At 40.3% G+C, this 27,835-nt stretch overlaps 2 protein-coding genes across 7 annotated transcripts; one reads left to right on the top strand and one right to left on the bottom strand.

Moving 5' to 3' along the window:
- Positions 1-55: 55 nt before the first annotated feature.
- On the bottom strand, positions 56-13,923 carry LOC112107175 (tRNA selenocysteine 1-associated protein 1-like). Of its 5 annotated transcripts, none has more exons than XM_024200771.2 (10): positions 13,856-13,923; positions 11,978-12,162; positions 9,281-9,350; positions 8,077-8,153; positions 7,850-7,986; positions 7,008-7,139; positions 5,823-5,942; positions 2,218-2,410; positions 1,577-1,622; positions 56-453 (listed from the first exon to the last, which is right to left on the bottom strand). In XM_024200771.2, exons 4-10 carry the CDS (start codon positions 8,104-8,106, stop codon positions 317-319), a joined length of 795 nt encoding a protein of 264 aa, XP_024056539.1. In that variant the 5' UTR covers positions 8,107-8,153; positions 9,281-9,350; positions 11,978-12,162; positions 13,856-13,923; the 3' UTR covers positions 56-316. The 5 variants fall into 5 exon arrangements, with proteins under 5 accessions (XP_024056539.1, XP_024056538.1, XP_024056540.1 ...); XM_024200770.1 differs by lacking the exon at positions 13,856-13,923 and adding an exon at positions 13,356-13,448; XM_024200772.1 differs by lacking the exon at positions 13,856-13,923 and adding an exon at positions 13,356-13,448 and having other exon boundaries at positions 7,850-7,983.
- On the top strand, positions 13,649-27,835 carry PAK1IP1 (PAK1 interacting protein 1). Of its 2 annotated transcripts, none has more exons than XM_024200766.3 (10): positions 13,649-13,753; positions 15,670-15,832; positions 16,528-16,648; positions 16,740-16,814; positions 18,305-18,357; positions 19,325-19,470; positions 19,556-19,653; positions 21,637-21,736; positions 24,710-24,836; positions 26,106-27,835. In XM_024200766.3, exons 1-10 carry the CDS (start codon positions 13,691-13,693, stop codon positions 26,252-26,254), a joined length of 1,095 nt encoding a protein of 364 aa, XP_024056534.1. In that variant the 5' UTR covers positions 13,649-13,690; the 3' UTR covers positions 26,255-27,835. The 2 variants fall into 2 exon arrangements, with proteins under 2 accessions (XP_024056534.1, XP_024056536.1); XM_024200768.3 differs by having other exon boundaries at positions 13,656-13,753; positions 24,710-24,845.

The following is a 27,835-nucleotide window of genomic DNA, read 5'->3' as shown; positions in this document are numbered from 1 at the left end:
AGAGAATGTGTACCAACTACTTACATGTGAAGAAGTGAAATTCCCCACTGACAGGTTTGCAGAAACGAGATTTTATTTACACAAGCAAGTCTATCTTGAGATTCTATTCAACTCTTTACATTTCTAGAATATTTACATGATTTCAAGATGCTTCATGAGTAGAGTGATGAACAAAAATTACAAAGGCTGTCAAAAGCTTAGCAAAACAACCACCCATCCTTGTGCTTTAAAACGTATGGTCTAGAGTAATGTAGAAGAAATGTAATGTTAGCACCTTGGTCATAACGATCATGCTATATATTCATGTAAGACACTTTTAGAAAGCATTAGGGATTTCAGAGGTGACCGTATCCAGAGGCTGCCAATGACAATTCATGAGTGAGTCATAGAGTTCTTCACTTCTCTCCATAAATTCTCTGTTCATTTCATCAACATCCAGATGGAGCTGTGGATCTGTAAAAATAAACCCAGTAAATAAAAAAAAAAATTGGCCCAGCACAAAAAGACCTACACAGGCACACAAAAAAGTAATGGCAAGAGCTTCATATGTGACATGCGGTTATTGTTATTCATTACACCAATCTTTCCACCCCAAAAAACCACCACCAAAAAACCCTCTGCAAACTGGACTTTAAAATAAACCCCCTACACAACATTAAATTACATTAATGCTTAGGGTTAAACTACAGAGATTACATTACTACTTTGTGAAAAATTAAATTCTATTAAAACAAACTTGCACAGACTTGTTGAAGGTATTAACCTAAATTATAAATCCATTGCTACAAATTTGTGAAATATCACTACCCCTACATTTAAAAAGGAGAGAAAATGCATGCCAGGATATGCTTTCCTAATATCCCAGTATCCAACATACACTTATTTCTCAGGCACAAGGGTGAAAAGTTGCTGAAGGACTTAGGTTCAAAATCTTACTTTGATGTCTGGTCAGGTTCAGACAGACAATCATGATAAATAGCAATTCAAGCAGGGAAAGAACCCTCTGGCATAAGCTAGCATGCCATTATGGTTAGATAAATGATAGGGCATCCCACTTTGTTTGGGACAATGGGGGGAAAAGAGTTCTGTACAAAATGTAACAGATCTCTTTTGCTTTTTAGCATATGATTCTGTTAAGCAGTATGGATATTAAACATGCTGTAAAACATTTAAGAAACCTGTTTTCTACTGAGATATTTTTAAAACAGAGTCAAGGTGTAAAGAGCTGGAGAAATTATGAGATGGAAATTAGCACATCGATGAAAATTAGCAGAGTGGGACAAAAGACTATTTTATCTTCATGTAAGAGCAAGTTAGAAGAAAGTCATTTGTTTTAAAAAGACTGCCAAGTCTGAAAACTCCTAATTTTACATACAACGTAAGTTACGTTACATTCCCAACTTGCTGACCTCTGTGCCAGTATTTAGAATAGCTCATTTGGAAATGAAAATGGAATATTTGTACAGATTTTTTTTCCATGAACTAGCACTACTTTGTCAGCAGTTCTGTATAGAAATTTTATAAAGCCAGACATTATTAGGACCAAACAATCGAAGTATGATAGCATTAGCGTTACCTTCAGTTATTAGTTCATCATTGCTTTCAGCCACAATTGGGGTCTCCTGAAATAAACAAGAATATGTTTGTGTTAGTTTTATAGAAGTGTAATCATTATTAATTCCAGGTTCTTCAGAAATTTTTACATTCCATTATCCGAAAAAAAGGATTTTCAATGTATTCATGCATCTTCAAGGAAAGTCTTAAAAGGTGTAAAAAATGTTTTTTTTTTCAACCTCAATCCATTCCCTTTCTAAAAAAATAGACATTCAGGAGAAAGGCAATTTTATAGTTTAGTGTGGCTTAGAACAACTAGAGAATTAAATTATGTGCATTATGGACAGACTGTTATTAGGATACAAAGTTATACAGATAATGTTAGTCACATTTGGCAAAAAAAAAAAATGCAAGAACAAATGGTACACATTTAGAGGATTATAGAGGTTTAATGCTAGAGAAGTGTATCATGTAAAGGCTTGGATTTTCAATCTGCCATTTAGTCCTTATTTTACACATTATCATAGGCTTTAAGCATGGTTTCCATGTTAAAACTAAAGGGGGGAAATGACATACTGCTCTGTTATAAATTATTAAACTCATTATGTAATTTAAGATTTTGGCAAGAACTTATCTTCAATGTAAATTCAGTAACATCAATACCTCAAATACAGCTGGAGTCACAATTGAGTTTCTTATAGCAGAATCTCCAACAGCTTGCATGTTGTCATAGGAAGGATAGCTATAGTTGTAATCAGCATAAGGATCATAACCCCACTGTGAGTAGTAGTTCTGATAATCTTGATAATAATCATTATAGTTATAGGACTGATACCGCTGGAATTCTGCTTTCATTCTAAAAACATTTAAAAGTGTATAATTAGAATTTAAGAACTGGATGTAAGACTGGTTTTAGTTTAAAATTAAACAATTCAGTAAGTCTTTGTACATCAAATTATGAAGGTGAACATTTCTCGGGAAAAAAAAGTTGCCAGAAATGAAAGGGTGGGGAAAATCACTGCACAGTACTTTTCATCTGTGTTTATACAGAAGTAAATGGTCTCACCTCTGCCAATACCAATAGTAATTACTATCCTGGGTAAAATCCAAATCCATGAAACTACTACTACTTCTATCCATTTACTTTAAAGTAAGTTTCAGTGTCAGCATAAACACAGTTTCTGCAGCTAAAGCCTAGTGCTCTGCTATAGATTGGTTAAGTAGCACTTGTCAGACAGCTATCAAGTACAGCTGCTTTAAAGCTACATTCATTCCCCCCCCCCCCCACCCCACACACACAGTTCCTCACATCATCTTGTCAATTGCAGGAAATGGGCCATTTTCATTACCACTACAAACAGTTCTTTTTCTCTCCTGCTGATAATAGCTCACCTTAACGGATCACTCTCCTTATAGTGTGTATGGTAACACCCATTGTTTCATGTTGTGTGTGTGTGTGTGTGTGTGTCTCTCTGTCTATCTTCCTACTGTATTTTCCATTGCATGCATCCGATGAAGTGGGCTGTAACCCACAAAAGCTTATGCTCAAATAAATTTGTTAGTCTCTAAGGTGCAACAAGTACTCCTGTTCTTTTTGCGAATACAGACCAACACGGCCGCAACTCTGAAACCATTCTTTTATTTAGCCCTTTGTTTTGTGTGGCTAATTACTAAATCTTTGTTCGGGGGAGGGGAAGAGGAGAGAGGAGAAACGAAACAAAAAATCCCAAAGAAATCCCAGATTATATTTTAAGGAGCATCTGACACTTGGGATTTTTTCCTCTTTTTTAAAAAAAACAAAAAAAACCAAAACAAAACCCAAACTACTGCTCACACACATTTCCCTCCTCCCCCAAACACACTCCGCCTGAACTTGTTTTGCGTAGAGACTGGTTTGGCATTCAGCAGCTGCCAGAGTTTATTTCCCATCTGAAGTTGTAATCCTGTTTATAAAAGTACTTGTGGCACCTTAGAGACTAACAAATTTATTAGAGCATAAGTTTTCGTGGGCTACAGCCCACTTCTTCGGATGCATATAGAGTGAAACATATTGAGGAGATATATATGTATTACACACACACACACACACACACACACACACACACACACACACAGCATGAACAGGTGGGAGTTGTCTTACCAACTCTGAGAGGCCAATTAAGTAAGTTTTCTTCACTTACTTAATTGGCCTCTCAGAGTTGGTAAGACAACTCCCACCTGTTCATGCTCTCTGTGTGTGTGAGAAATACATATATATCTCCTCAATATGTTTCACTCTATATGCATCCGAAGAAGTGGGCTGTAGCCCATGAAAGCTTATGCTCTAATAAATTTGTTAGTCTCTAAGGTGCCACAAGTACTCCTGTTCTTTTTGCGGATACAGACTAACACGGCTGCTACTCTGAATCCTGTTTATGACAATCATTGCCACAATAATTTATGAAGTCAGAGAAGTGGGGAATAAGCAGCAAAAGCACAAACTCTAAAAAGGAGCCAGATTCATTTACTAATAGAGAGTGAAGGAAGAAATGTAAAATAGTTGTTTGACAATTTTTTCTTCAAAAAAATTAGAAAACTCCCTAATTTAGATTCATCTGATACTCATTCATCATTATACAATATACAATGAAGTCAGATGGACTGATTGCACATTCCAGAGACATATCAGATTTTCAATATTTAATACCCAATGCTAAATGTGGCCCTGTACAGGCAGACTCCTGTACTTGTAGTGCCCCCCATTTACTTTGATAGTTCTCCACACAGACACAGAAAAGCCACTTGTATGGTCTGCCCCTTAACCAAGAAAGCAAAACTAAAATAAACCAAAATAAAGTAAAACCTCTAGTTTAAATCTAAATTTGAAACAGATTAAATGTTAGCTGGGTAATGTCTTCCATATATTTTTTTTTTTTTTTTGTAAAAGGCACAGAAGTCAACCAGTCTGTCATTACTAAATTAGAAATATAAATCACTATAGGACCTACACATAAGTGCCTTTGTCATGAAAGCTGCACCCACACTTTAATGACAGTTACTAGCATAACAAGAGAATGGGATAATACTTAAAAAAACTGAACCAAGTTATCTTTTCTCAGTTATTACACAGAGGAACAATCAAGTTATTTTTACCAAATGGAAAAGGACGAAATTAGCAAAGAAAGGCATTGAAGGTTTTGAAAGGACCTTATAAAGAATAAAGAGTTTGGTTTTTTAAGTATCCAACACTGATCCTGTTTTGGAATGTGAAAGACTTAAACATTCCCCACATCACAGGATCGCCAAAAAGGAGAAATAGACGTTTTGTTCATAACCTGACAGTTTGAAGACAATGGTATCTAGCTCTCAGACCAGCTTTGGGTAGTGCCAACTTGAATTAGAAGATTTATCTCCTTTAAAGGGAAAAAGGTAATATTTACAAGGTCTGGGTATACCTAGAAAAGAGAGCTTCATTTTTGGATATTTTCACTGACTAACAGGAATACAAGGCAAGGTAATTTAAGTATGTTTAGGAAGTTTCATCCTCTTTGTTACATGCTATTTCACCCATGTACTGGATGAGAGTGTATGTCAATTTGATATCAACCTACCCAAACCTAACTGGTAAAAGCGGTGATTGCCTCAAAAAGTGTATATAACTGATTAAGAGTTTAGGAGGCAGAACAAGGAACCTTTTAAGGGTGGTTCAGAGTCCTCACTTGCATGTTAATAACTTCAAAGTCAGGAATCTTTGGACAACATTGATGGAAGTTGGTGTATTTTCTGTATATCGCATTTGGGATCTGGTTTTGGCTTTTGTACTATAGACTTTTTGTTCTCCCTGCTTAAGAGTGCTCCTTCACTTCACCAGATCACTGTAAAATAAACCCTGTGCTATTTTCATTGGAAAAAAATTTTTATTTACTCTGTAAGGTCCTGATCCTGAAATCACTTATGATGTGCTTAAGTTTGCTATTATGAATAGGCACATTGATTTCAATGGGACTATTCACAGTAGTAAAGTTAAGCACATGCTCACTTAGGTGCTTTTGAAAAAAAAAAAATTTACCCCAGGATTCTGGCCAGGCTCTAGGTACTTCATGGTTACCAGACAGGAAAAGCAGATAGAGAAGCACTAACTAGAAGAAATGCAAAACTAGATCCTTTATGTCATGAAATATGGGTTGACACCACCATTACAGTAGATGAGATATGCTTTGACAAGGTGAAGCTACCAGTGTTTAATGACTACCTTTAATTCCTGTATCAGTACAAGACTGATTCATTACCTTTTAGAAATTCCTATACTCAGTCGGATTCGTTTTCCACCTAGACCTGGTGCATTTTGGCAGTCTTGCAGTGCTCTCATCTGATCACCTTGTTCACCAAATCTGACAAAGCCATACCCCCTGCAAATTCCAAAATGTAGACATTGTAGTAATTCCAGTATACACACCAATAACATTATAACAGAGTTAATAAGTTTAGTGTTTTCTTCGGCAGACAAAACCCTTATTTAGCATTGTAGCTACTATGGCTTACAGTACATATTTGCTTTCTACCTTTTTTCTTTTGTTTTTAAACACCCGTGCTAAATGCTTTTTCTCAGAGCTCAAAGTTGTGTCAAAAAGCAAATACTGACAGCTGATTGCAGTTAGATTAAAAGAAGCTTGCTCTATTAATGGTGGTTCTCAACAAAAGAATAAATAATTAAAAATAACAGTTACCTGTGTATCTAGGCAGACTCCATATTAATGGAGTATATGGCAACTGATTTACCCACATCCTCAATTAGTGTTAACCAAGAGCTATCAATTTACAATACTTAGCATTTTAAGAAGAAAAGTTCACTTTCTCAGTATTTTGTGTTTCTTGCACACAAAGTGTACTGTGATCTTAATAGGGAACCAGCAACAAAGAGTTATAGTCCCAGCCCTGCCACTGATTCATTGGGTGGCCTTGGGCAAGTCACAAACTCTCTCTGGGACCTTTTTACTGCTGGTACAAGCAGGTTCAATTCCACTGACTTCAGTTTGTGGCTCCTTGTCTATTTTCCCCATCCATCAAATGGGGATAATACTTAGCCCTCAGTACAGCTCTTGATTATGCATTAGGTGCACTGCTGGGCATGAGCAGAGCCCCAGTAATTCAGTGTACATCTCCTTTGCCTCCCCAGGTAAATTTTTTGGCATGCAAATATGTGCACAGTGAAATCACAATTTAGCCTATTACATATGCAATCCAGACAAAGACTTGAAATAGCACAAGGGATTTTCCTCAAATACTGCTTTGTTCTTAGACTTTAACCTCTGTTCTACCTTCTCTTTGCCCCGGGGGGGGAGGAGGGGAAAGAGAGAGGAGACGACGACACCACAGAAACAGGATACAGATTTAAGTCTGACCAAGTGGTTTACAAACAACAACAACAGTCTACAGTCCTTTTATAAGCAGCATTTTGATTGTGTAAAAATTACCTGGAGTATCCCAGTAGATCTGTGGCTATTTTGCAGTCAATGCATGTAGGGTACCTTTTCACAAAGTAGTCATAGAGCTGAAAATCATCCACTTCAGGAGTTAGCTCTCCTACAACTATTGAGAAATCTGGTCTAAAAAGGATTGAAAAGAAATAATTAGATTGCAAAAATACTGAAATCTTAAGAGACTGGTCAGAAAGCTGTTAGTTATTGCATATAACAAATAACTATGGGACTAATCCTGCAAACACTGTGGTCTTCTATAGCACTACACACTGTAGTGATCGTTGCACTTGGCAGTGTACATGTCTGCAGGATCAGTCCAAATCTTGTAGTACAACCACTGTGGCGCAATATTCTCGAAGATAATGAGTCCAGCCTACTTCTCTAGCTAAACAGGCTTTATTTCTGCTTTGAGAGCAGATGTCCAAGTCAATCCACCTTTTACTACAAAAAAAAAAAAAAAAAATCTCCACACCCTCTGGTTGGATTTTAGTATCTCTTAGTAAGAGGAAAGAAGAGGAGCAATAAAAATACCAGCAACAAATGAATAAATGCATATTGATGGATCTCAAAGTACTAAGTAAAAAGGTAACCCAAAAAAATATACACTATTGGTGTCACTCACATCTCAGCAAAGATTTGACAGCAGAGTGGTGTAATGAAATCTCATTACAAAGACTATTACTTTTACAAAATATACTAGCATAAACAATACTTGGCACTTACATAAGAACCTCCATTTAAGACTCTCAAAGTATTCACTCACTGCTCACTATTGATTTAGATGGATTGTTATGGACAGGGGCTAGTTCTTCTGGTCTGTTTCAAGAGCTTTTTACCTGATTGGAAGATTAACAACACTAACATAGTCTGTTCTTCCTGCTTTTATTTTGTTCTTTTTCTTTCGTTTTTTCTGTGGTCCTCTCCACCAGCTATAGGTTTGCAGGGACTCTCTTTTCTTTCCCATTGTATCCTGCTGGGATGAAAAAAAGCTTTATAGTACTTAGTCTCATTTAAATTCCTCCCACCCACTCCCCATCACCACAGGTGATTTCCCCATATTCACCTTGCCCTTGAAAGAAGCCTGGGGTCCCATCTCTCCCTCCGCCTCCCATGAGGGAAAGCAGCCTCTGGGGAAAACGCCTGGCAAAAATAACAGAGCCAAAGGATTGTATGAACAGCCATATTCCCCTGACTTGTCAATCTGGCTAAAGGATTGAAAGCTTCCTCTTGGAATTAAAAAAAAGTAAAATAAAATAAAGCAGTTATCCCTTAGATGCTGGCCAATCCTAAATGTTAATCACTTTAAGGACCGGACTGCGCCTAAATGTTCTGTAGGACTTGCCAGAGCAGTGTTTCTCAATGATAGGTCTGTGGACCAGCGCTAGTCCCTGAAATCTTCCTGACACAGTTTAGGAAGGCAGCAAGCTGGTCGCTGGCATCAAAAAGGTTGAGAAACACTGTGCTAGAGCACTCTAGTAGCATTTTTTTGGGTGACTGAAAGGCACAGCTAGGTCATCACTCTTGCCTAAAATGAGCCTCAACTGGCCCTGCCTCCCTTTTGCTGGGAGCTCTTCCCTTCCTGCTGCTGTGAGACACCTCTCCTCACAGCTAGCTGTCAGTCACTCGCTCAGGCCAAGAACCAAGAGGAGGTTGGTAGATGGGATGCAAGGGGAAAGCAGACGAGGGACAGATAGACTCTAGTTTGGAGCCCAGGGGAACTCATGCCCAGATGCAGGGCAAAGAAGAAACAGACAGAGAGCATGCCTCACTCAAAAAAGAGGAAGGAGGTAGGACAACTACAGAGAAGAGAAGGAGGGAGATGGTTGTAGAGTTAACGCAGGTCACGTTCCTCACCTTAGAATCTTAAGAATGAGGATTCTCATCCTTAGGGCTCCAAGAGTTAATACATTTGGTATTTCTCAATACATTTTACTTACTAGAAGTAGAACATTAATGTCTGTGTGAGTGCTTGCATATATCCTGCTCAGAGAGTGTTACAGGCAAGCCCCTCCATGAGAACTCACTTTTAAACAATGGAAAGTCCAATGCTTCATGTCAGGTCCCACAACCTGCTTCAGTTGATATAATTAGGTTTCCAGAGCAGGGGAGAGTAATTAATTAGCAAATTACCTGAAGGAAGCACAGGGCTAGAATTCACCTACTCAGAGAAACTATTTTAGTTTTATATTTGCTAAGAATTCTGGATATGGTTTAGAATCCCTCCTAAGCACTGTGGACCTGGACTTGTTCTCACCAGATGATCTTACCTGGTTTGCCACTGTTTAGAAGTTTTCTTCACAAGGAATGCTGCACTGCTTCACAATTTATTCTGATCCTCTATTTAAAGAAAAAGAAGAGGAGAGAAGCTTTTATGAAAAGTAATTCAACTTAAACTAAAAAAATTTGCTGCTGCACAGCTGAGAACTTGTTCACCTTCTTTTAAATCTGATTTAAGAGATTTAACTTGGGGAATTTTGAAAGGTTCCAGAGCTTAGACTTGCATTGCAAAAGCCTAACCATAATACACTTATGTAGACCACTGCTATTGGCAACCACTGACCACTTGTGGATCAAATCATCATTGCATCATATTGTGACACAGCCTGACTTGGGGATAACCTGGAATGAGCACACATATCCTTTCTATTTACCAAGACCAGTAATTATCTTTCAACTTCTCTATTCTAGAGGACAGATGTGAGTTTTTGTTCTTATTCCACCACTGCCTCAAGGTTTTTTTATATTTGGCCCACACCTTACTATTATTTTAAATATATGTTTGGTTGGTGGGGGATATAAGGTCAGCTTAGAAGTGAAGAAAGATCTATCATCCAAAAGATTAAAAAGATAGCTAGCTCATTTTTATGGGCCTTTGAGGTTTCCTTGGTTCTTCCTCTCTTTGGGCCAAACTTAAAGATGCCTTGGTTGTTGGTGTAAGTTACAAATCAATAAGAGAGTGCAGAGTGGTACATATGGAAGAGGCAGCTGTAGCGGTAAAAGCAACAAGACGGTATAAGGTAAAGAAAAGGGAGAATTTTGCCCTCCTGTATCTTTCCTAGCTACCCCCCTTCTGCCAGCTTGGTATGCAAATTTCACCCTCTTACTGACTTGTAATTTACACAGCCATTTAGCACCTCTGAATTTAGCCTCTCATTATTATTTGTATTACAATAGCGGCCAAAGGCCCATGCTAGGGCTACAGCTTTGTACAGTCATTTCATTAGTTTCAATGCCTTTTCCCCTTAGCTCACTCACTTGCTCTATACAATTTTTAAGGAAAATCTGAAATAGCTATTCACTATGTATTTTCTTTTAAATCATCTTGCTAGTCAAACAATGTTGGGGATAAAAGCAAGTCATTGCACACAGCCCTTTCCCTCAGCAATTTTTTTAAAACTCTTACTGAATGTAAAAATCATTTGCAAGAGTATTTTGTACACATTAATAAATGCTTGCCTGATGAAATTTCACCCCATATTATTCCACATAACAGATTTCTGTAACATATTACCCCAAAGTGGGATCTATGTAGCAAAATACATAGTACATCTTTCATTCTAATGACCATGGGAACTATTGCAAATTTAGTAAATCACAATAGTAACACAGTTTGAAAACTGTTAAAACCCCAGTACTGCAAAGACTTCGAGCTTGTCTACATATGGAGTCATTCAGGAACAGCAACTGGGCTTTAAATTCACAGCCTTCCTTAATGCAAATTAATTTTCATATATAGACAAGCCCTTAAACACACACATAACTTTGTAACAGGTAAGCAATCCCACTGACTTCAGTGGGACTATTCATGTGACTAGTCACTCACATGCTTTAATCCAGTAGTCACCAACCAGTTGATCGCAATCGACTAGTCAATCCTGGGGACTCTCCCAGTCGATCACGATCTCCGGTGGTGCAGCAGGGCTGTCACTAGGCTTGCTCCCTGCCTGCCTCAGCCCCACGCCGCTCCCGGAAGCGGCTAGCACAGCCCCACGGCCCCTTTGGTGTTGGGGGCAGGGGTCTTGGCACAATGCTCCTGCCTGCAAGTACCACCACTGCAGCTCCCATTGGCTGGGAACAGGGAACTGTGGTCAATGGGAGCTGAGGGGTCGGTGCTGGCAAAGAGGGGCAGCGCATGGAGCTACGTGCCCCCTCAGGGCCACAGAGGCATGTTGGCCCCTTCTGGGAGCAGTGTGGGGCTCGGGCAGGCAGGAAGCCTGCCTTAGCCTCGCTGCACCACAAACCGGGAGCTGCTCACGGTAAGTGCCGCCCTGCGGGAGGGCCCCACCCCAACCCAACCCCCTCCTGGAGCCAGCACCCCAACCCCCTGCCCTGACTCCCCTCCCAGAGCCAGCACCCCATACCCCCTTCTGCACCCAAACTCCCTCCCAAAGCTTGCACCCCCTGCCCCAGGCTCAGCCCAGAGCCTGCTTCCACACTACGAACCCCTCGGCCCCAGCACAGAGCCTGCACCCCCTCCCGAACCCCAACCCCCTTCCTCAGCCCAGTTAAAGTGAGTGAGGATGGGGGAGAGCGAGCGACTGAGAGGGGGGGATGGAGTCAGCAGGGCAGGGCCTCGGGGAAGGGGTAGATCCTGGGCTGCCCTTAAATTCAAAAGGTGATCTTGGGCATAAAAAGATTGGAGACCACTGCTTTAATCTTTTCAGGATCAGCACTTCATTTTGAATTTCAGCAATTAATTTTTTAACAATATGGGAGACTTTACAACAGCACTCTACTATTAACTCTTTCCTGATAGAGATGGATGTCATTTTGCACAAATTATGAAGTGCACATATTAGCAAAATGTGCATCAGCAAGGTTTTACTATAGTTCTGCTATTTAAAGAGACAGAGCCAACAGAATTCCACTTTTGTATAAAAAAATAAAATTCTAATACTAGGCCTTTAGATTAAAAACTGTCCAATTTACTTTTGACCACTTATGTGGTTTGTTTTTGGACTTACCACTCTGTGTGCACATTTAATGCAAGCTGCAGCACAATAAAAAAGCAATTTGACCGCAGAAAAATTGTATCAGAAAAAAAAGTGATGCAATAATATCTTGATCACAGTTATCATGGTCTTCTATACGAAACAATATTTTTGGTATTTTATTCTCTGAGCTTGATAGTTGACATTTGATCTTTTCACTGTAATTCAAACAAATTTAAAAAAAGTTAGAGGTATGCACATTGATAGGATACATTACTTTTTCATACTAACTTTACCATTTAGTTATTAAGGTCCCAATCCTGGAAAGACTTGCATGCTTAACTTCAAATATTTGACTCCAATAAGGCTACTCAATGGGACTACTCACGTTTAACCTTAAGCATGCATGTAAGGGCTTGTCTACACTGAAAGTTATGTCTCTTTAATTATACTCATATAGTTAAAATGACAAAAATACCCTAGGGTGAATTTAATTATATTTGTATCAAAATGCTTAGACTAGTATAACTTATTCTGGGTTGGGAAGCAAAATAAGCTATACCAGCATAAAAAGCACCTTTAAAAATGTCTAACTGCATCCAAAATATGGCTTATAACTGTATAGGTAGAACATTTCACCCACTGACAGTCCTATCAGTAAAACTTTTTTAGTGTAGACCAGGCCTAACTTTTTCAGGCAGTAGCATGAAGAAAGATTTGTAAAGGTAAGCTAAAAAAATAAACAAAAACCACACCATTATGCGACTATTGGTGCATAAATATCCTTAATTCCAATTCTTTTTTCAGACTTTATAGTAAAATGGAAAAACCATGGCCAGTGAATCAAATATCCAGAGGCGTGGTTAAGACCTCGAAGCTGTATGTCACTATACGGTAAAACAGAGGGGACACTCTCGGGCTGTGTAAGGGTGGGGACTGGTTATAGTTGATGGGGGGGGGGGGGGCTGCTGCCTGTGGTTTGCGTGTGACGGGGTTTGTGTTGCGTGGCAAAGGCGCAGAGCGCCCCCCGGGGAGGGGGGTTTAAAGGGGCGGGGGGGGGGGGGGGGGGGGGGGGGGGGGATTTTTTCACCCGCTGACCCAGGGCGGCCGTTTGACCCTGAGAGCAGCGACCCGACCCCCGATGGTCCCACGGGCGGATTCCCCCGGTGACTCTCCCCGGCCTCCTGAGGGAGCGGGGAGTCAGCGGGCGGAGCTGCCGGGGGGGAGCCGCCCGCCGGGAGAGGGGGAGGGGTGGCGGCGGCGGCTCCGGGAAAGGCCCAGGGGAAGGGGAAGGACAGACACCGCCCCGGGAGCGGGGGCGATAACCCTGGGAAGACGAGAGAAGCCCCCCCCCCGGCCTCCCCCTGCTCGCGAGGCCCTCACTTCCCCCCGACCCGCTCCCAGCACTAACGTCTCCCATCCACGGCGTCGCCATAAGGAGCAGGACGGGTCCTACTTCCGCCCCCGCCCGGGACCTCACGCTGAGGCTGCCCCCAGCAACGCCTGTTACCCCAACCCCAGGGTCCTACCGCGCCCACAGCCCGCGCACTCCCTATCCGACTCGGGGACTCCAAGGGATACACCCCGGCTAGAAAACCCGAGGGGTGGGCCGCGGGCTCGGGGGTGTCCGGGCGTTGTCAATTCCGGCTCAGGCAGTGCCTGGACAGCCTGTGCGACGGGTGGATGGAAGGACCCCAGGCGTCGTCTCCGAGCGTGGGGGAAAGAGGACCGGGGTCGCGCCGGGAGATGGAGCTAGTCGGCGGCTGTTACGAGCAGATTCTTTTCGGGTTCGCGGTGCGGCCGGGAGAGGTAACGGCGCCGGGGCAGCAGCAGCTGCTGCTGCTGCTGCTGGTGGTGGTGGTGGTGGCGGCCCTCCCGTCACCCAGGGGCCCGGGTGTCCCAGTAACTTACCGCGGAAGTGCGCGCGCCCAATGCTGCCCGCCTCCACGCGGGCTTTAAGCAGGGTGGCTCCGCGCGCGCGCGCCGCCGATGGGTTCCCCCTGCTGGACGCTCGTGGCCGGTGCGGTGAGCGGCGCGAGCTGTGAGCCGGGTGTGGCTGCTCGCAGCTGATCTGATCAGCGGCGGGGCCCGGCTTGCAGCAGGGGATGCCGGGAGTCCTGCCTGCTGCACACGACGGGCAGCCAACACTGCGCCTCCCTCTCGCTGCACGTCGCCAGCTCCATGTCAGCCCTCCCTGCCCCTGGACCCAACCACATGCTGGTGCAACTCCGCATGCCTGGGGGCCTTGTCCCCTGCGGGGCTCTAAAAGCAGGCGCCTTTGCAGCCCGAGTTAACCGGCTGCAATGGGCATAGCCACACTCTCTTTGGCCCAGCCACCTCTAGAGGGGCACAGAGTGCCACGCTTTTTATGATTATTATTTAGTACGTTTATTGTGGTCCTTAATACCTAACAACCAACCCAGAATCAGGCCCTGTTTTGCTGGGCATTGCCCAGACATAGAACACTAGATGGTCTGTGATCTGAAGCGTTTACACTCTATCTAGAAAAGACAGATACAGCGGGGTGGAAGGCATAAAACATATCTGCAGAATAAACTATGTGATTGCAGCTAATGGCACATTAGTTCCACAATTTACCACCTCTGCTTCAACTACCCAGGGAAGCATCAAGGCTGCATAGTAAGGGTGGAGAGGGGAATGTCAAGAATATAGAATTGTAGAAGTGTAGTTTGGAAGGGCCCTCAGTAGGTCAGCTTGTCCAGTCCTCTGCACTCAAGGCAGGACAAAGTAATAACTAGACCGTTCCTGACAGGTGTTTGTCTAACCTGTTCTTAAAAACCTCCATTGACAAAGATCCCACAACCGTTTTTCTTAATGTCCAGCCTAAAGCTCTCTTGCTACAATTTAAGCCCATTGCTTCTTGTCCTGGCCTCAGAGGTTAAGGAAAACAGTTTTTCACCTCCTCCTTGTAACAACCTTTTATGTACTTGAAAACTGTTATTTACAAACCCCCGCCCCCCGTCTTCTTTTCTCCAAACTAAACAAACCCAGTTTTTCCAATCTTTCCTCGCAGGTCATGGTTTTTAGACCTTTAATCATTTTTGTTATTCTCCGCTGGACTTTCTCCAATTTGTCCACTTTTTTCCTGAAATGTATCTCCCTGAACTGGACACAATACTCCAGTTGAGGTATTATCAGCACCAAGTAGATTGGAAGAATCACTTCTAATGTCTTGCTTACAACAATCCTGCTGATACATCCCAGAATGATGTTTGCTTTTTTTGCAACAGTGTTACACTGTTGGCTTGTGATCCACTAAATAACCCCTAGATTCGTTTCCGCAGTACTCCTTCCTAGGCAGTCATTGCCAAAGTGCTGAAGGAGAAAGGGCAGGACTGACTTGGATTTTCCTAAGAGCCTCGACTTGTCTCTTTCTTCTAGAAGCCATAGAACCTCTTTCCACAAAGCACCAATCCACCCCCATCACCAGTCACAAGCGAAGCTCTGGAGACCGGAGAGTTGTTAGGTTGATGGTGTCATTCTAATCATACAGTGACCACTAGGAAACTTCCTTCACAGGGTCCCATTAGATTTGTAACAGAATATAACGGTTTTGTATGTTTGGCAAAATGACCATGGCTAGTTTTTGCTATTTTAAAAATTAGTCTTATACTATGATATTGACAATCTAATCATAGACAAGTTAAAACATCACACTGGGTGTGTTTCTAAAAAGGTTCATTCGTTTTATATTTTGTTTTCAGAACTGGACGCCTATCCCTGACTTTACCCATCATGCCCACACTGCCTCATTATCAGCAGTAGCTGTGAATAACAGATATGTAGTCACTGGTAGCAGAGATGAAACAATCCAAATATATGACATGAAAAAGAAGATAGAACATGGGGCATTGCTGCATCATAATGGTAAGGGAACTTTTCTTTTTAGAGGTATTAATTACATGATTTACTGGTGGGGGTGTTTCTGTAACAGAGAACTGTCAATTTTTAATGGGGCCTCAGTTGAGATACATTTGAAATGAATTAAGGAATTATCAGATGCACATAAATAAATAAATGTGACTTACTTTAGAGAGCGAGGGATCAGATAGAATTCAAAATTGTATGCTACAACAGACAAGGACAATAGAGGGGCATCAGTGATTTAAATATGGTAGTTAAACTTATTTTCATGAAGGAATATATAGTAAGTAAGCCAGGTTTCATCTAACAAGCAGAACAAAAGGCTGGCATGTTTGGATGTTAGAGGCAGGCTGTTCTTTCACAGATAGAGAGGCATTGCTGCATGTTTTGTGCATGCATTATTCTTGCAAATAATGTATGAGGTGTACTTATAATGTTGTAATTCCTAGACAGGTATTATGTAAAAAGGTATCTGTTATAGGTGTGATGCAAAATGACAACAATTTAAGTGACTTTCATTTTGCACTTCAAAATACAATTTCATATGTGTGCCTTTATTGGAAGTTATGCAATTAAGTTTTAAAATATTAGCATGTCTTTAAGTGAATATCTTGCGTTTTATATAAAACTATTTTTTGTGTAGTATTTTTATTCAGGGTATCATAATGTAGATTAATAGTGCTGATCTTGTTCTGTAGGCACGATAACTTGCCTGGAGTTCTATGGAAATGCACACTTATTGAGTGGAGCAGAAGATGGATTAATTTGTATTTGGGACACAAAGAGATGGGAATGTCTGAAATCCATTAAAGCACATAAGTGAGTCTTCTGAACTGCTTCTTTTTAGATATTTTTGGTTATTTATGTGACAAAGAAAATACGATTAACTTTTTGTTGTTGACTTTATTAGGGGGCATGTGACATCTCTTTCTATTCACCCTTCTGGAAAATTAGCTTTGTCAGTAGGAACAGACAAAACATTAAGGTGAGTCAAAACTGGCTGAAAATCTTACTTAGTGAAATTTACTACTAAGTCCTCTTATTGAATTATAAGCAGGATTATATATTGGGACTAGACTGTGAAGCAAGGATCAGGGAAGCATCTGTGACGCTGCTGTCAGTTAACCTATGCAACAGTGTATGTTTTCACACTTGCAGGATTCCTGGTCTGTCAAAATGTACCTTTGAATTTCACTTCGTTTTATACTAGGCAGAGATTATGGTTGGGATAAGGGTCACTCTAGAATCTAGACAGAGTACATCTGTGCCTTAGCCTACACTTAAGTTAGGTCATCATAGCTATGTCAGTCAGGGATGTAAAAAAACCCCGCACACCTCTGACCGACATAGCTAAGCCAACCTAACCCCCAGCGTCGATGCAGCTATGGTTATGGTAGAGGGCTTCCGTTGACATAGCAACCATCATTCAGGGAGGAGGTGTTCCATCAGTCTAGTCTGCATCGGGATAGCTCAGTGGTTTGAGCATTGGCCTGCAAAACGCAGGGTTGTGAGTTCAATCCTTGGGGGGGTCATTTAGGGATCTGGGGCAAAAATCTGTTTGGGGATTGGTCCTGCTTTGAGCAGGGGGTTGGACTAGATGACCTCCTGAGGTCCCTTCCAATCCTGATATTCTATGATCTATGAATACTAGGGGGTCATGCTGGCATAGTTATGGTGATGTAGCTATACCGGTGAAGTCTCCATAGTGTAGCTGTACCTAGCACTTTGAAATTTCCTCTTAGCTCCATTGAAATATTAAAGAGTTAATATTCATCCTGTTGACTCTGTAGTATACAAAACTGGCCTTTTAACACAAAGGAGTAGGGAAGCCCACCTTTATCAAACTGCTAGATTGATGTCTTCTGTTAGCCTCAAGACTGATGTCGGTTGCAGGTGGAACAAGTGCCAACCTTTCAGAGAAGAATACAAAGCTAAGAGATTGGTGTTGGGAGGAGGACTGGATGGCCTGCTCTAGACGGGAGTGCAGACTTACATTTTTTAAAATAGCAACAGCATTTTAAAGTATTTCTTTTAAAGAACAGTGCCAGTGGCAGTCTCGGGCACATGCTGCCACCCCCTTCCCCCGCCCCGTTGTGCACCAGCGGCAGTCCCGGGCCGCGCTGCCCCTCCTCCCCCTGCCTTCCCCCGAGCACCAGCGGTGGTCCTGGGCTGTGTGCCCACCCCTCCCCCCCCAGCACCAGCAGGGTCCCCGGCCACGTGCTGTCCCCCTACACACACACAGCAGCGGCGGTCCTAGAGCACCTGCGGTGCCCCCGAAGCCCCCCCTCCAGAGCACCCAAGATTTAGTCAGGGGTATATAGTACAAGTCATGGACAGGTCTGTGACCTGTCCATGACTTTTACTAAAAATACCCGTGACTAAAACATAGCCTTACCAATGGTTAGTAAATGGTACTTTAATTTCTCTGTGCTATTTTAAGTGATGAATATTCAACCCCTTTTTGGTATTTTGCAGAACATGGAATCTTGTAGAAGGACGATCTGCCTTCATCAAAAATCTGAAGCAAAGTGAGTGTGTCAATCTAATCTGCAAAATATTTATTAAAACTAAAATCAGATGAGTTCCTTTTATGTATGTGCATGTTTGTTTAAAAGGTACACTGGGGTAGCCTTTGGTTTGCAAATGTTTGACTTTTTAATTATGGTAATTCCATCTGCTCTACCTTATACTAAATATCAAAAGCACATATCCTCAATACAGAAATTGCCATGGACAGGCTATAGTAATACTATGGCAGAAATCTTATTTCTTTCCTCAAATACACATTGTTAGGCTAAAAATCATTTTTTTTAATTCTGTACCTCTTTTAATTATAACACTTTAGATTATCAAAACTGAAAAATTTAAAAAATTATTTTGCTATTTATTCTGGTAGTAGTAGTAGTAGTATTTGTATTACTTTACTTTCTGCATTTATTTCAGCTTGGACATTGAAAATAGACTAGACAGTTTCTAAAGATTTTCACTTTTAGATTCTTATGCACTAACATGAATTTGGGTTACAAAGACTACAGAAAAATGTTAGTTTTAAATATAACTCTTTATTGGAAGTTTCTATTTTTAGTTCTTTGGAACATTGATTTTTGGTAGGGTTTTGTAAAAGCTTGTTTTTACAAAACCTAAATTTTGGAACCCAACAATGTCTTTAAAAATCTGTTTTGCTACTACTAGATTTATTCCAGTAGATATGAAGATTTGATATGATTTCCCCTTCCGGGTGGTAATATAATCTTCTATCCTGAAAACACACATGCATATGCTTACATTTACTACTATGAGCATCATTGAAGTCAATAGTACTACTCCTGATAATAAATTAAGTATTGGCATAAATATTTGCAGGATTGGGGTCATATACATTGCATGTTAAAGATTCCAGAGTGAAGATGTCAAGAATGAGATTCAGAGTTTTTAAATTATTATTATGGCAAAACTTATGGTCTTTCTGGTTGTTTTTTACTTAAAATTGTTCAGATGCACACATAGTTAAATGGTCTCCCAGTGGAGAGAAGTATGTGGTGGTCATAACTAATAAAGTGGATGTCTACAAACTTGAAACAGCATCTGTCAGTGGTGCCATCACAACTGAGAAGAGAATTTCTTCAGTTAGATTTATAACAGTAAGTACATAAAAGAAGGGGGTGGGAAACTAAATTGTTTGAATTACTTTAGCCTCATCTGCATTTTCTTCTCTTCGTCTTCAAGGATTCTGTTCTTGCTATTGCCGGAGATGATGAAGTTATAAGACTGTACGATTGTGACTCACAAAAGTGCCTTTGTGAATTTAAAGCTCATGAAAACAGGTATTTTATATTTGTCCTGGTAAATTGTTTTAAAATTTATGGCAGTGCTGAATACACACTACTGCCTGGTTAGTGGCGACATTGAGAACATCTTGGCTTAATACAGTTTATTTTTATTTTTAAAATAGAAAGTAAACTGCCTTGTTTCTGATGTACTGAGTTGCAAATTCAATACAGATTTGTGCATTCTCACTGAGTGTGAGTGTACACCTATTGTTATATGAAACATGAAGGAATCCCTGTGTGAGATTTATTTTAATACCTCCCCACTGGATATATATGATGATCTTTTTATATATGTTAAATACAGTTTGTTGTGTGTATGTGATTTTAAATTGTCGTGGATGTATTCTAAAGAGATATGGATTTATACCTCCAGATTATGATTTTTTTATCCATAAAATAGTTACAGCACAGGCACAAGAATTGCATAATGACCTATTTTGCCCCATCAGTGTGCCTCAAATCAGTTCTTGAGGAACTACTTTTTAAGAATTTCAGGTTTCATTTCTAATCTATCCTCGGCACGAGGGTGCCAAACGGTACTTAGCATTTTTTTATCTTGTTCCCAGAATCTCAACTTACTCTTTTTTGTTTTTGTTTTTAATTAAAATTTCAAGCCTTTGTGGTTGAGGAGAGAACCTTGAAAACAAGCAAAACAAATTAAACCGATGCAGAGATGTTTGCCTGCATCTGCAGAGAACTGGAAATTATAGCTCGGAGAGGTGTGAACTGTTCTGTTCATCTAAATGGTCTTAGCTCAGATGCCCAATGATGATAATTTAATCATCTATATTGTTCAATATTTCACTAATGGTCAAAGCATGTAAGGAAGGAGAGGGAGGTGTGTTTGAAGTATAAATTGCCAAGAAAGGATGGAGACAGCGGAAAAAGAGGTGGAACAAATTGCATTGGAGGAATATGCTTCTGTTCTAAAACACAGTGGGTATGTTTACACTGCATGTGGGAGTGAGTCTTGCAGCTCAGGTCCACAGATCTATGCTAGCGGGGCTCGCACTAGCGCATTAAACATAGCTGTGTAGAGGTAGCTTTGACATGGCAGCTCAGGGTCTCAAGTCCACCTCAACCCTCAAGTTTGAGAACCCGATCTCCAGCCCAAACCATAATGTCTATGCAGGTATTTTGACAAACATGTACCAGAACTTAGTTGCTTTGGTAGTGTCTGCACCTTTTCCATGGTCTTCCCCACAAAGCAGTCATAAGTCTTGCTCAACACCAGGTACTAACTCAAACAGTTGTCCATCAATGCTAATTTTTAGATTGGATATTTTTCTAAAAGATGTGTTCTAGGAATTATTTTGGGTAAAGTTATGGCCTTTGTTATATAAGTGGTCAGACTAGATCACAATGGTCCCTTCTGGCCTTAGAATCTATGAATAGAAATAGAAAAAAATGGCATAAAGAGTCTCTTATTTCTTTCCTGAATCCACATAAGCATTGACTAGCAGGCTGTTACCAATTTATAATCTTGCAGTGGTATCCAAATGGACACCTATGTAAAATAGCACAGTTGGACTCCATCCAGGCCAGTAGAAAGGGAATCTTATATGTTCCCCTTTATCATTAAAGAACTATCTAGTACTCTGTCTTAATTTAGGTGCCAATTCAGCAAAGCACTTAATCATATGCTAAAGTGCTGTTGATATCAGTGGGTGTTCAGCATGTGCTTAAAATTAAGGTTTCCTGAATCAGGGTCCTAACAGTCCTCAACATGTATTTTTCAAAGGCACATATTGCTCCCAATGGCAGAATACAAAACAGATTAGTCCTGTGTATGAGCTGTATCTTACGTGCCTAAATCAAAAACATTCACATAAAGCATCCATAGTTTGTGGCTCTCTAAATGACGTGTAGAATGTTCTCTCTTCATTTTTAAATTCTGACAACTTCTTAGCATTTGTCCTTATTGTTTGAAGCCACCTGTCATGGTATTAAGTATCCAGGTATTATATTTTGTTCTAGAATAAAAGACATCTACAGTTTTGAAAACCAAGGACTACAGGTTATTGTTACTGCATCCAGTGATGGATACATTAAATTGTGGAGTCTTGAACTCGATAAGGTTAGTACATTAACAACTCATGGAAAAATTCTGGAGAACTAATTTGCAGGTTAACATTAGGTTTTAAAAAGCATGCTGTGACAGGTTCCCCCTGGGGTACCTCCTGGAACTGGGGTACCACAGAGCCCCCCTGACCCACTAGCCTGGGGTCCCTTTACACAGTATTGCTGTGACAAGCTCTCTCCAGGCTCCAGCCTGCACTTTCACCAGAACACATACGAGTAGGGACACACCCAGCTGCAGATGCTGTGATCAGCCCTGCATGGAAAGGCTCCAGCTAGGAAACTTCCCAGCTACTCAGGCATGCACCCCCTCTGGAGTGTAAACCCAAAATTATTCCGTCTTGCACTATGCAGGGAACTGTATAGTGTAAGCTCATGAAATTCGCCCCCTCCCTCAATGGGGAGAGGAATATACAACAGCTTTATGCCCCGAGTTATGACTCCCACACACTGCTTTTAGATACAGCAAAATAGTTTATTGACAGCAAAAGATAGATTTTAAGTGATTATAAGGGATAATAAACAGATCAAAGCAGATTACCTAGCAAATAAACGAAAATGCAAACTAAGCTTAATATACTAACGAGATTGGATATGAATAGCAAATTCTCACCCTAAGTGATAATACAAGCAGGCTGCAAATTCTTAGGAGGCAAGTTGCACTTGTTTATAGCTTGGAATTCCAAAGATGTTCTATTCACAGGCTAAAAATCCCTTTATCCTGGGTCCAACACTTCCCCCAACTCAGTCTTTGTTTCTTAGGTGTTTCCAGGAGTCTTCTTGGGTTGGGAGTCAGTGAAGAACCAAGATGATGTCACTCCCCTGCTTTATATAGCTTTTGCATATGGTGGGAACCCTTTGTTTCACAATTTGGTTCCCATGCCAGTTATGGAAAAATACTGATATCCCAAGGTGGAGGACCAGCACCAGGTGACCTGGTCACATGTTCCTGTCATAGCAGCCATTACTTGGATGCTGTTTGTAGCATCCTCAGGAAGCATCCCCAGGTGGAGATAAGCTTCTCCTAAAGCCTGTTGTTTCTTCCTAATGGCTCATTAACCTGAATGGGCCCTTCCCAGCCAGCCATCTAGACTGAAAGCATTTTGCCTAGTAGGCATTGCCCAGGAATGGCTACATGTGAAATAGATACATAGTCAATATTCGTAACTTCAGGTACAAAAATGATACATGCATACAAATAGGATAATTATATTCAGCAAATTATAACTTTTCCAATGATACCTCACATGACTTATCTTGCGTAAAATCATGATGATGTCATAATCATATAATAATAATATCACTGCGAAGAATATGGGGTGCAGTGTCACACATGCATTTACAAATTATTTTTAAATATTGAATAAACCTGTTTGCAATCTAGAAATCCTGAATTTCCTCCACACCATGTTTATCAGAAATTTTTTATATATATGCACTTAGATCTTTTGGCTATCAATTCCTCTTACCATAACTTCAAAAACTTTTAATTTTTAGTGGTGATTTAAAAAAAAAAAATATGAAATTCTCAAGTCACTTCACCCCTCCATCTTGTGCAAGGTTATACTCTCCCTGATATCTAACTGGCCACACTTACAGCTTCCTAATCAATCTCTTATGCTTTGGTGGTTACTATAATGTTTGTAATGTTGGTGACTAACACTACTCTTTAAAAACACAAAGTGTATTATTTATTTTTTGTGTTCAAGAGGGGAAAAATACAGTCCTGATTGAAAAAAATCGAAGATGGTGATACATTAGGCATTTCAATTTTATACTGAGCACTTTTATTTCAGTATTTATTCCAAACATTTTATTTTTTAATGAAGCAGGAAAAAAAAATCACTTCAGAATGTGTCTTTTTCATTTTTATCCCAATGCCTTTTTCCATGATGCAAAAGATGAACAGTTTTAGTAACTATAGTTAGCCAAGGTTTATAAATTATTCATTCTTCATTGAAATGTGATAGGCCTAGTCCTCACTACAATTTTTAACCAAGTTTGTAGCCAATTACTGCCTTGGTTGGCTCTAATTGTGGGTTATGTCCTCACTTTTGTATCATTGTTGTTATTACAGTAGTATTTAAGGACCTCAAAGAGGGCCTCATTGTGTTAGGCACTGTACAAATGACACAAAGACAATCCCTGATCCAAGAAGTTCACATTCCAAGATTTAAACATTATTGTTAAAGCTCAGCAACCATGGCAGCTAACAGTGTTTGTTTGGCTTCAGCCAGAGACCTAGGCTGGCACATGGTTGTTTTACTGTTACTGGTTCAGGACGCTTTCCCCCCCCAAAGTGCTGCTGTCCTAAACATGTTTACATAACTGGTGTGCCTGCTCCTTCCTCCTCCCAGCTCTCTGTGTGGTAGGACATTCCAAAGTGCAATGCTTCATGGGCTGCTATTGCTATTCTGTGTGTTCTCAGGACACACTTTGTTTTGATGAGATATTATAGAATGTTTGCCCAGATTTTCCCAAAGCACACTGATACAAACACAGTTAAGCAGTATGGTAGATGTAGATACACGAATGTGGTTGTGATTGCAGAAAAGCTGCTGTGTGCACATAAACTGAACCACGTTACTTGTAACCAGTTATAACCCTGTATTTGATTAAATAAATGGGGGGTGGGATATATTTCAGTCATGTTAGCTTAACACCACTGAGCCTCATTAAGTTGCAGACTAGCTAGCTTTGTTGTAGCCAAGATTCACCCAGGCTACAGCCAGCCAACTAATGTTTTCAGTTGTGTTGAGCTCTCTCAGTTGAACCAAGGTGATTAAAAAACACACCCGTCTTGCCCCTCAAGATGTACCCTTAAGGCAGCCATGACTCTGACAGCATTACAAAACCACAGTTAACAGTTGTGGTGTGGAGATATAAGGCCTTAAAAGTAGATGTACAGGTTAAGTGACTTAAACTATATTGAAATAACCTTTTAATGAATCTGTTTCTATATTTTCCTCAGATCCAGGATAGACCATCTTTGCTATGTGAAGTCAATACCAAAGCCAGGCTTACATGTCTAGCAGTATGGCTAGACAGGACTTCAGAAACCAAAGAGAACCCTGACAATGCTACAACCTCTTCTTATGGTAACAGAGGTCGATCTTGATTATTTTATGTTGAAAATAATTCCTATTTAAGTGCTATTAATATAGTGAGAAAATAGAAAATACGAGAGCAGGTGGGAGTTTTTGGGCTCAACATTCTATCTCCACCGGGGACCAGATGCCATGTTAATTTTGCAGTCTCCTGAGATTTACAGTGCAAATGATATTCCTGCAATCTCTGATGCAAATGAATGGCTCATTGTCCTTGTCACACCTGGTTCAATCTGCAGTTGAGCTATAGAGGTGTTGGCCTTTCTCTTTTGTCTGTTTACAGCAGGGGTTCTCAAACTGGGGGTCACAAGGTTATTACACGGGGGCGTTGCGAGCTGTCAGCCTCCACCCCAAACCCCACTTTGCCTCCAGCATTTATAATGGGGTTAAATATGTAAAGAAGTGTTTTTAATTTAAAAGGGGGGGTCGCACACAAAGGCTTGCTATGTCAAAGGGGTCACCAGTACAAAAGTTTGAGAACCACTGGTTTACAGACTCCAAATCATAATATCGGAATATCCATAATTTCACATACAGCATTATTACACACATTTCACAGTGATATTAATGACCAGCGGGTTATTGGTTTTCCAGTGATATATTACAAGACACCTTTTAAATGAATATTATAACAAGTGTGTGAAGTTCATTGAGCTGGTCAGGCCAGCTGAGATTTACTGTTATATACTAGGGAGGCCCTGGCCATCTGGCATTGGGGTGCTCGGAGGGTCACAGCTAGTCTGACCAAAATCTTAATTCTCTGCAGTCTTCTCTAAGTACCTTTAAGTAAGAATTAGTGTGGTAATATTTATGTAAATAAAATGCTCAGGCTTTTAGGATACTGTTTTTGACTGGCAGATGCTGTGCATGAGTCCTTAAACCTGTTGGGTCAGATTTTCAAAATTAAACATATGCAGTTTTGTGTACCTAATAGGTCACTTGCATGTCAGGTATGTATGCATAAAGTAGGTATGGACAGATGTATTTACCCATTGTATGGGCCTAACTTAGAAAATCTAGCCCAGTATTTTTTTCTCGGCAATCATGCTTGACCATCTAAAATATATTTACTTGCTCGCTTGATGTTTGGACACTGCATACCATGGCACTCTCATCTCTTCCACTAAAATAGATTATAGAGCTCATGCTGTTTCAATTTCTTTTTAAAATGGTGGGAAATAAATTTGTACTTCATGCCATCAGAGATTCCAAATATTGAACTTAAAAACTCATGATGAATAACTTTCTCCTTTGTTTCAGTAAATGAAGATGAACAGCCATTGATAACTAGGAAAAAGAAAGTTTGTTGGACTGATAATAGTGATAAATCAGCAAAGGGAGATAGGCAAGTGATGCCCAAGAAACAAAAATCAGAAGATGCACAGCAAAAGAAGAAAATGAAACTATAGAGCTCAAAATGAATGTAACTTCTTTACCATTCAAATAATAAGCTGATATTAGTAAATTTCGGTATCACTGTAAGCATTTTTTACACCTCTCACTTCTACTCAAGGCATTTTTTGCCATCTCAACAGGGGACATATCTCTGAAACTATTTAATTTGGGGAGTAGAAAATGTTTCTACATTGATAAATGACATGACATTCAGAATTTTGGAAGGTGGCAAATCTGATGGTACTAACTTCTCTTGAATTATACCATTCAGAAGTAAACACATAATGTAGTATATCTAATGTATATTTTAATTATGTCAAGTATAGTATAAAAATTCTCTTTGAGCAGTTCTGAAATTCAGTTTAAAACTACAAAAATTGCTGCAGTTCTGTATTAATATACTTGGATTTTCTGGTTTTAATCATTAAAACTTGAAAATAGGTTTCAGTGAAATATACAATGAAAATGTCTGCAATTAACCATTTCTACAATGTTAAATTGTTTGCAACAGGACTGGCAGCCCATAAAGATCTTCCACAGTGTTTGGGCACTTGTATCTAGGAGGACTTAATTTTGGAGGGGGCTAGATTTTTATATAATTCAGGGTAAGCTGTGTTTTAAATACACCTACTAGGCTGGATTTTTGTACTAAAAAAATGTGCCTGCCTTTATCACTTTAAGGGTTATTTTTAGACAATCTTAATATATACTCCATGATGTCAGAAAAATAGAACTACCAAAAATATCCTTCATATATTCACAAAAAGAAAACTTGTGTTTAACCCTTGAGACAGCAATGAAAAGAGGGTGTAAAAGCAAACAGTATATTTTTTGCCTTCTAATATTTCAAGTCTTTAATTTTAAAAAGACCTGTCTGTGTCCATAAATTCAACTCTGTTTATGTCCTCTTTTTCCAGGAGTTGGTTTACATGATTGAAACAAACACTTTGGTAACTTTTATGCAGGCATTTTACAAGTATTTACATTTACTCTTGAGCTGTTGAAATGCCAGTGTTAATAAGAAGTGGGCTAGAACAACTTTAAGATGTTCTATATGTTTTAAATCTTTATGTTCAAAGAAATCTAATATAAATTAGTTAAGTTGGAAAAGTTTATATTCATTTCTTTCCTTCTCCTTTTCTCCCCTAAAAATGTTTATCAAGTCTGTGCTCTGAGATTTATTGTGTAAAACGGACAAAGAGTAGTATTTATTATGTACGTAAAGTTGCCTCCTTGATGAACCATTATACCATTGTGCTAAGTGTTCGTACTGGGCATAATTCCACCTATCTTTAAAGGAAAATGAGCAGAGAATGTTCAGTAGTCAAAATAAGAATCATGGCTGACAATAGGCACTAAAGCAGAAATGTTCTGTACTCCAGTGGTTCTCAACCAGGAGTCCGGGGATCCCTGGGGGCCACGAGCCGGTTTCAGGGCACCGCCAAGCAGGGCCAGTGTTAGACTTGCTGGGGTCCAGGGCAGAAAGCCGAAGTCCCATCGCATGGGACTGAAGCCTGGGGCTCTGAGTCCCACCACCTGGGGCTGAAGCCGAAGCCTGAGCAATGTAGCTTTGCCGGGGCCCCAGGCAATTGTCC

This window comes from Terrapene carolina, unplaced genomic scaffold, assembly GCF_002925995.2.
Source record: "Terrapene carolina triunguis isolate 2854851 unplaced genomic scaffold, T_m_triunguis-2.0 Scaffold58, whole genome shotgun sequence".
NCBI classification, from domain to species: domain Eukaryota; kingdom Metazoa; phylum Chordata; order Testudines; family Emydidae; genus Terrapene; species Terrapene triunguis.
This window is presented reverse-complemented; position numbering and strand designations above follow the sequence as displayed.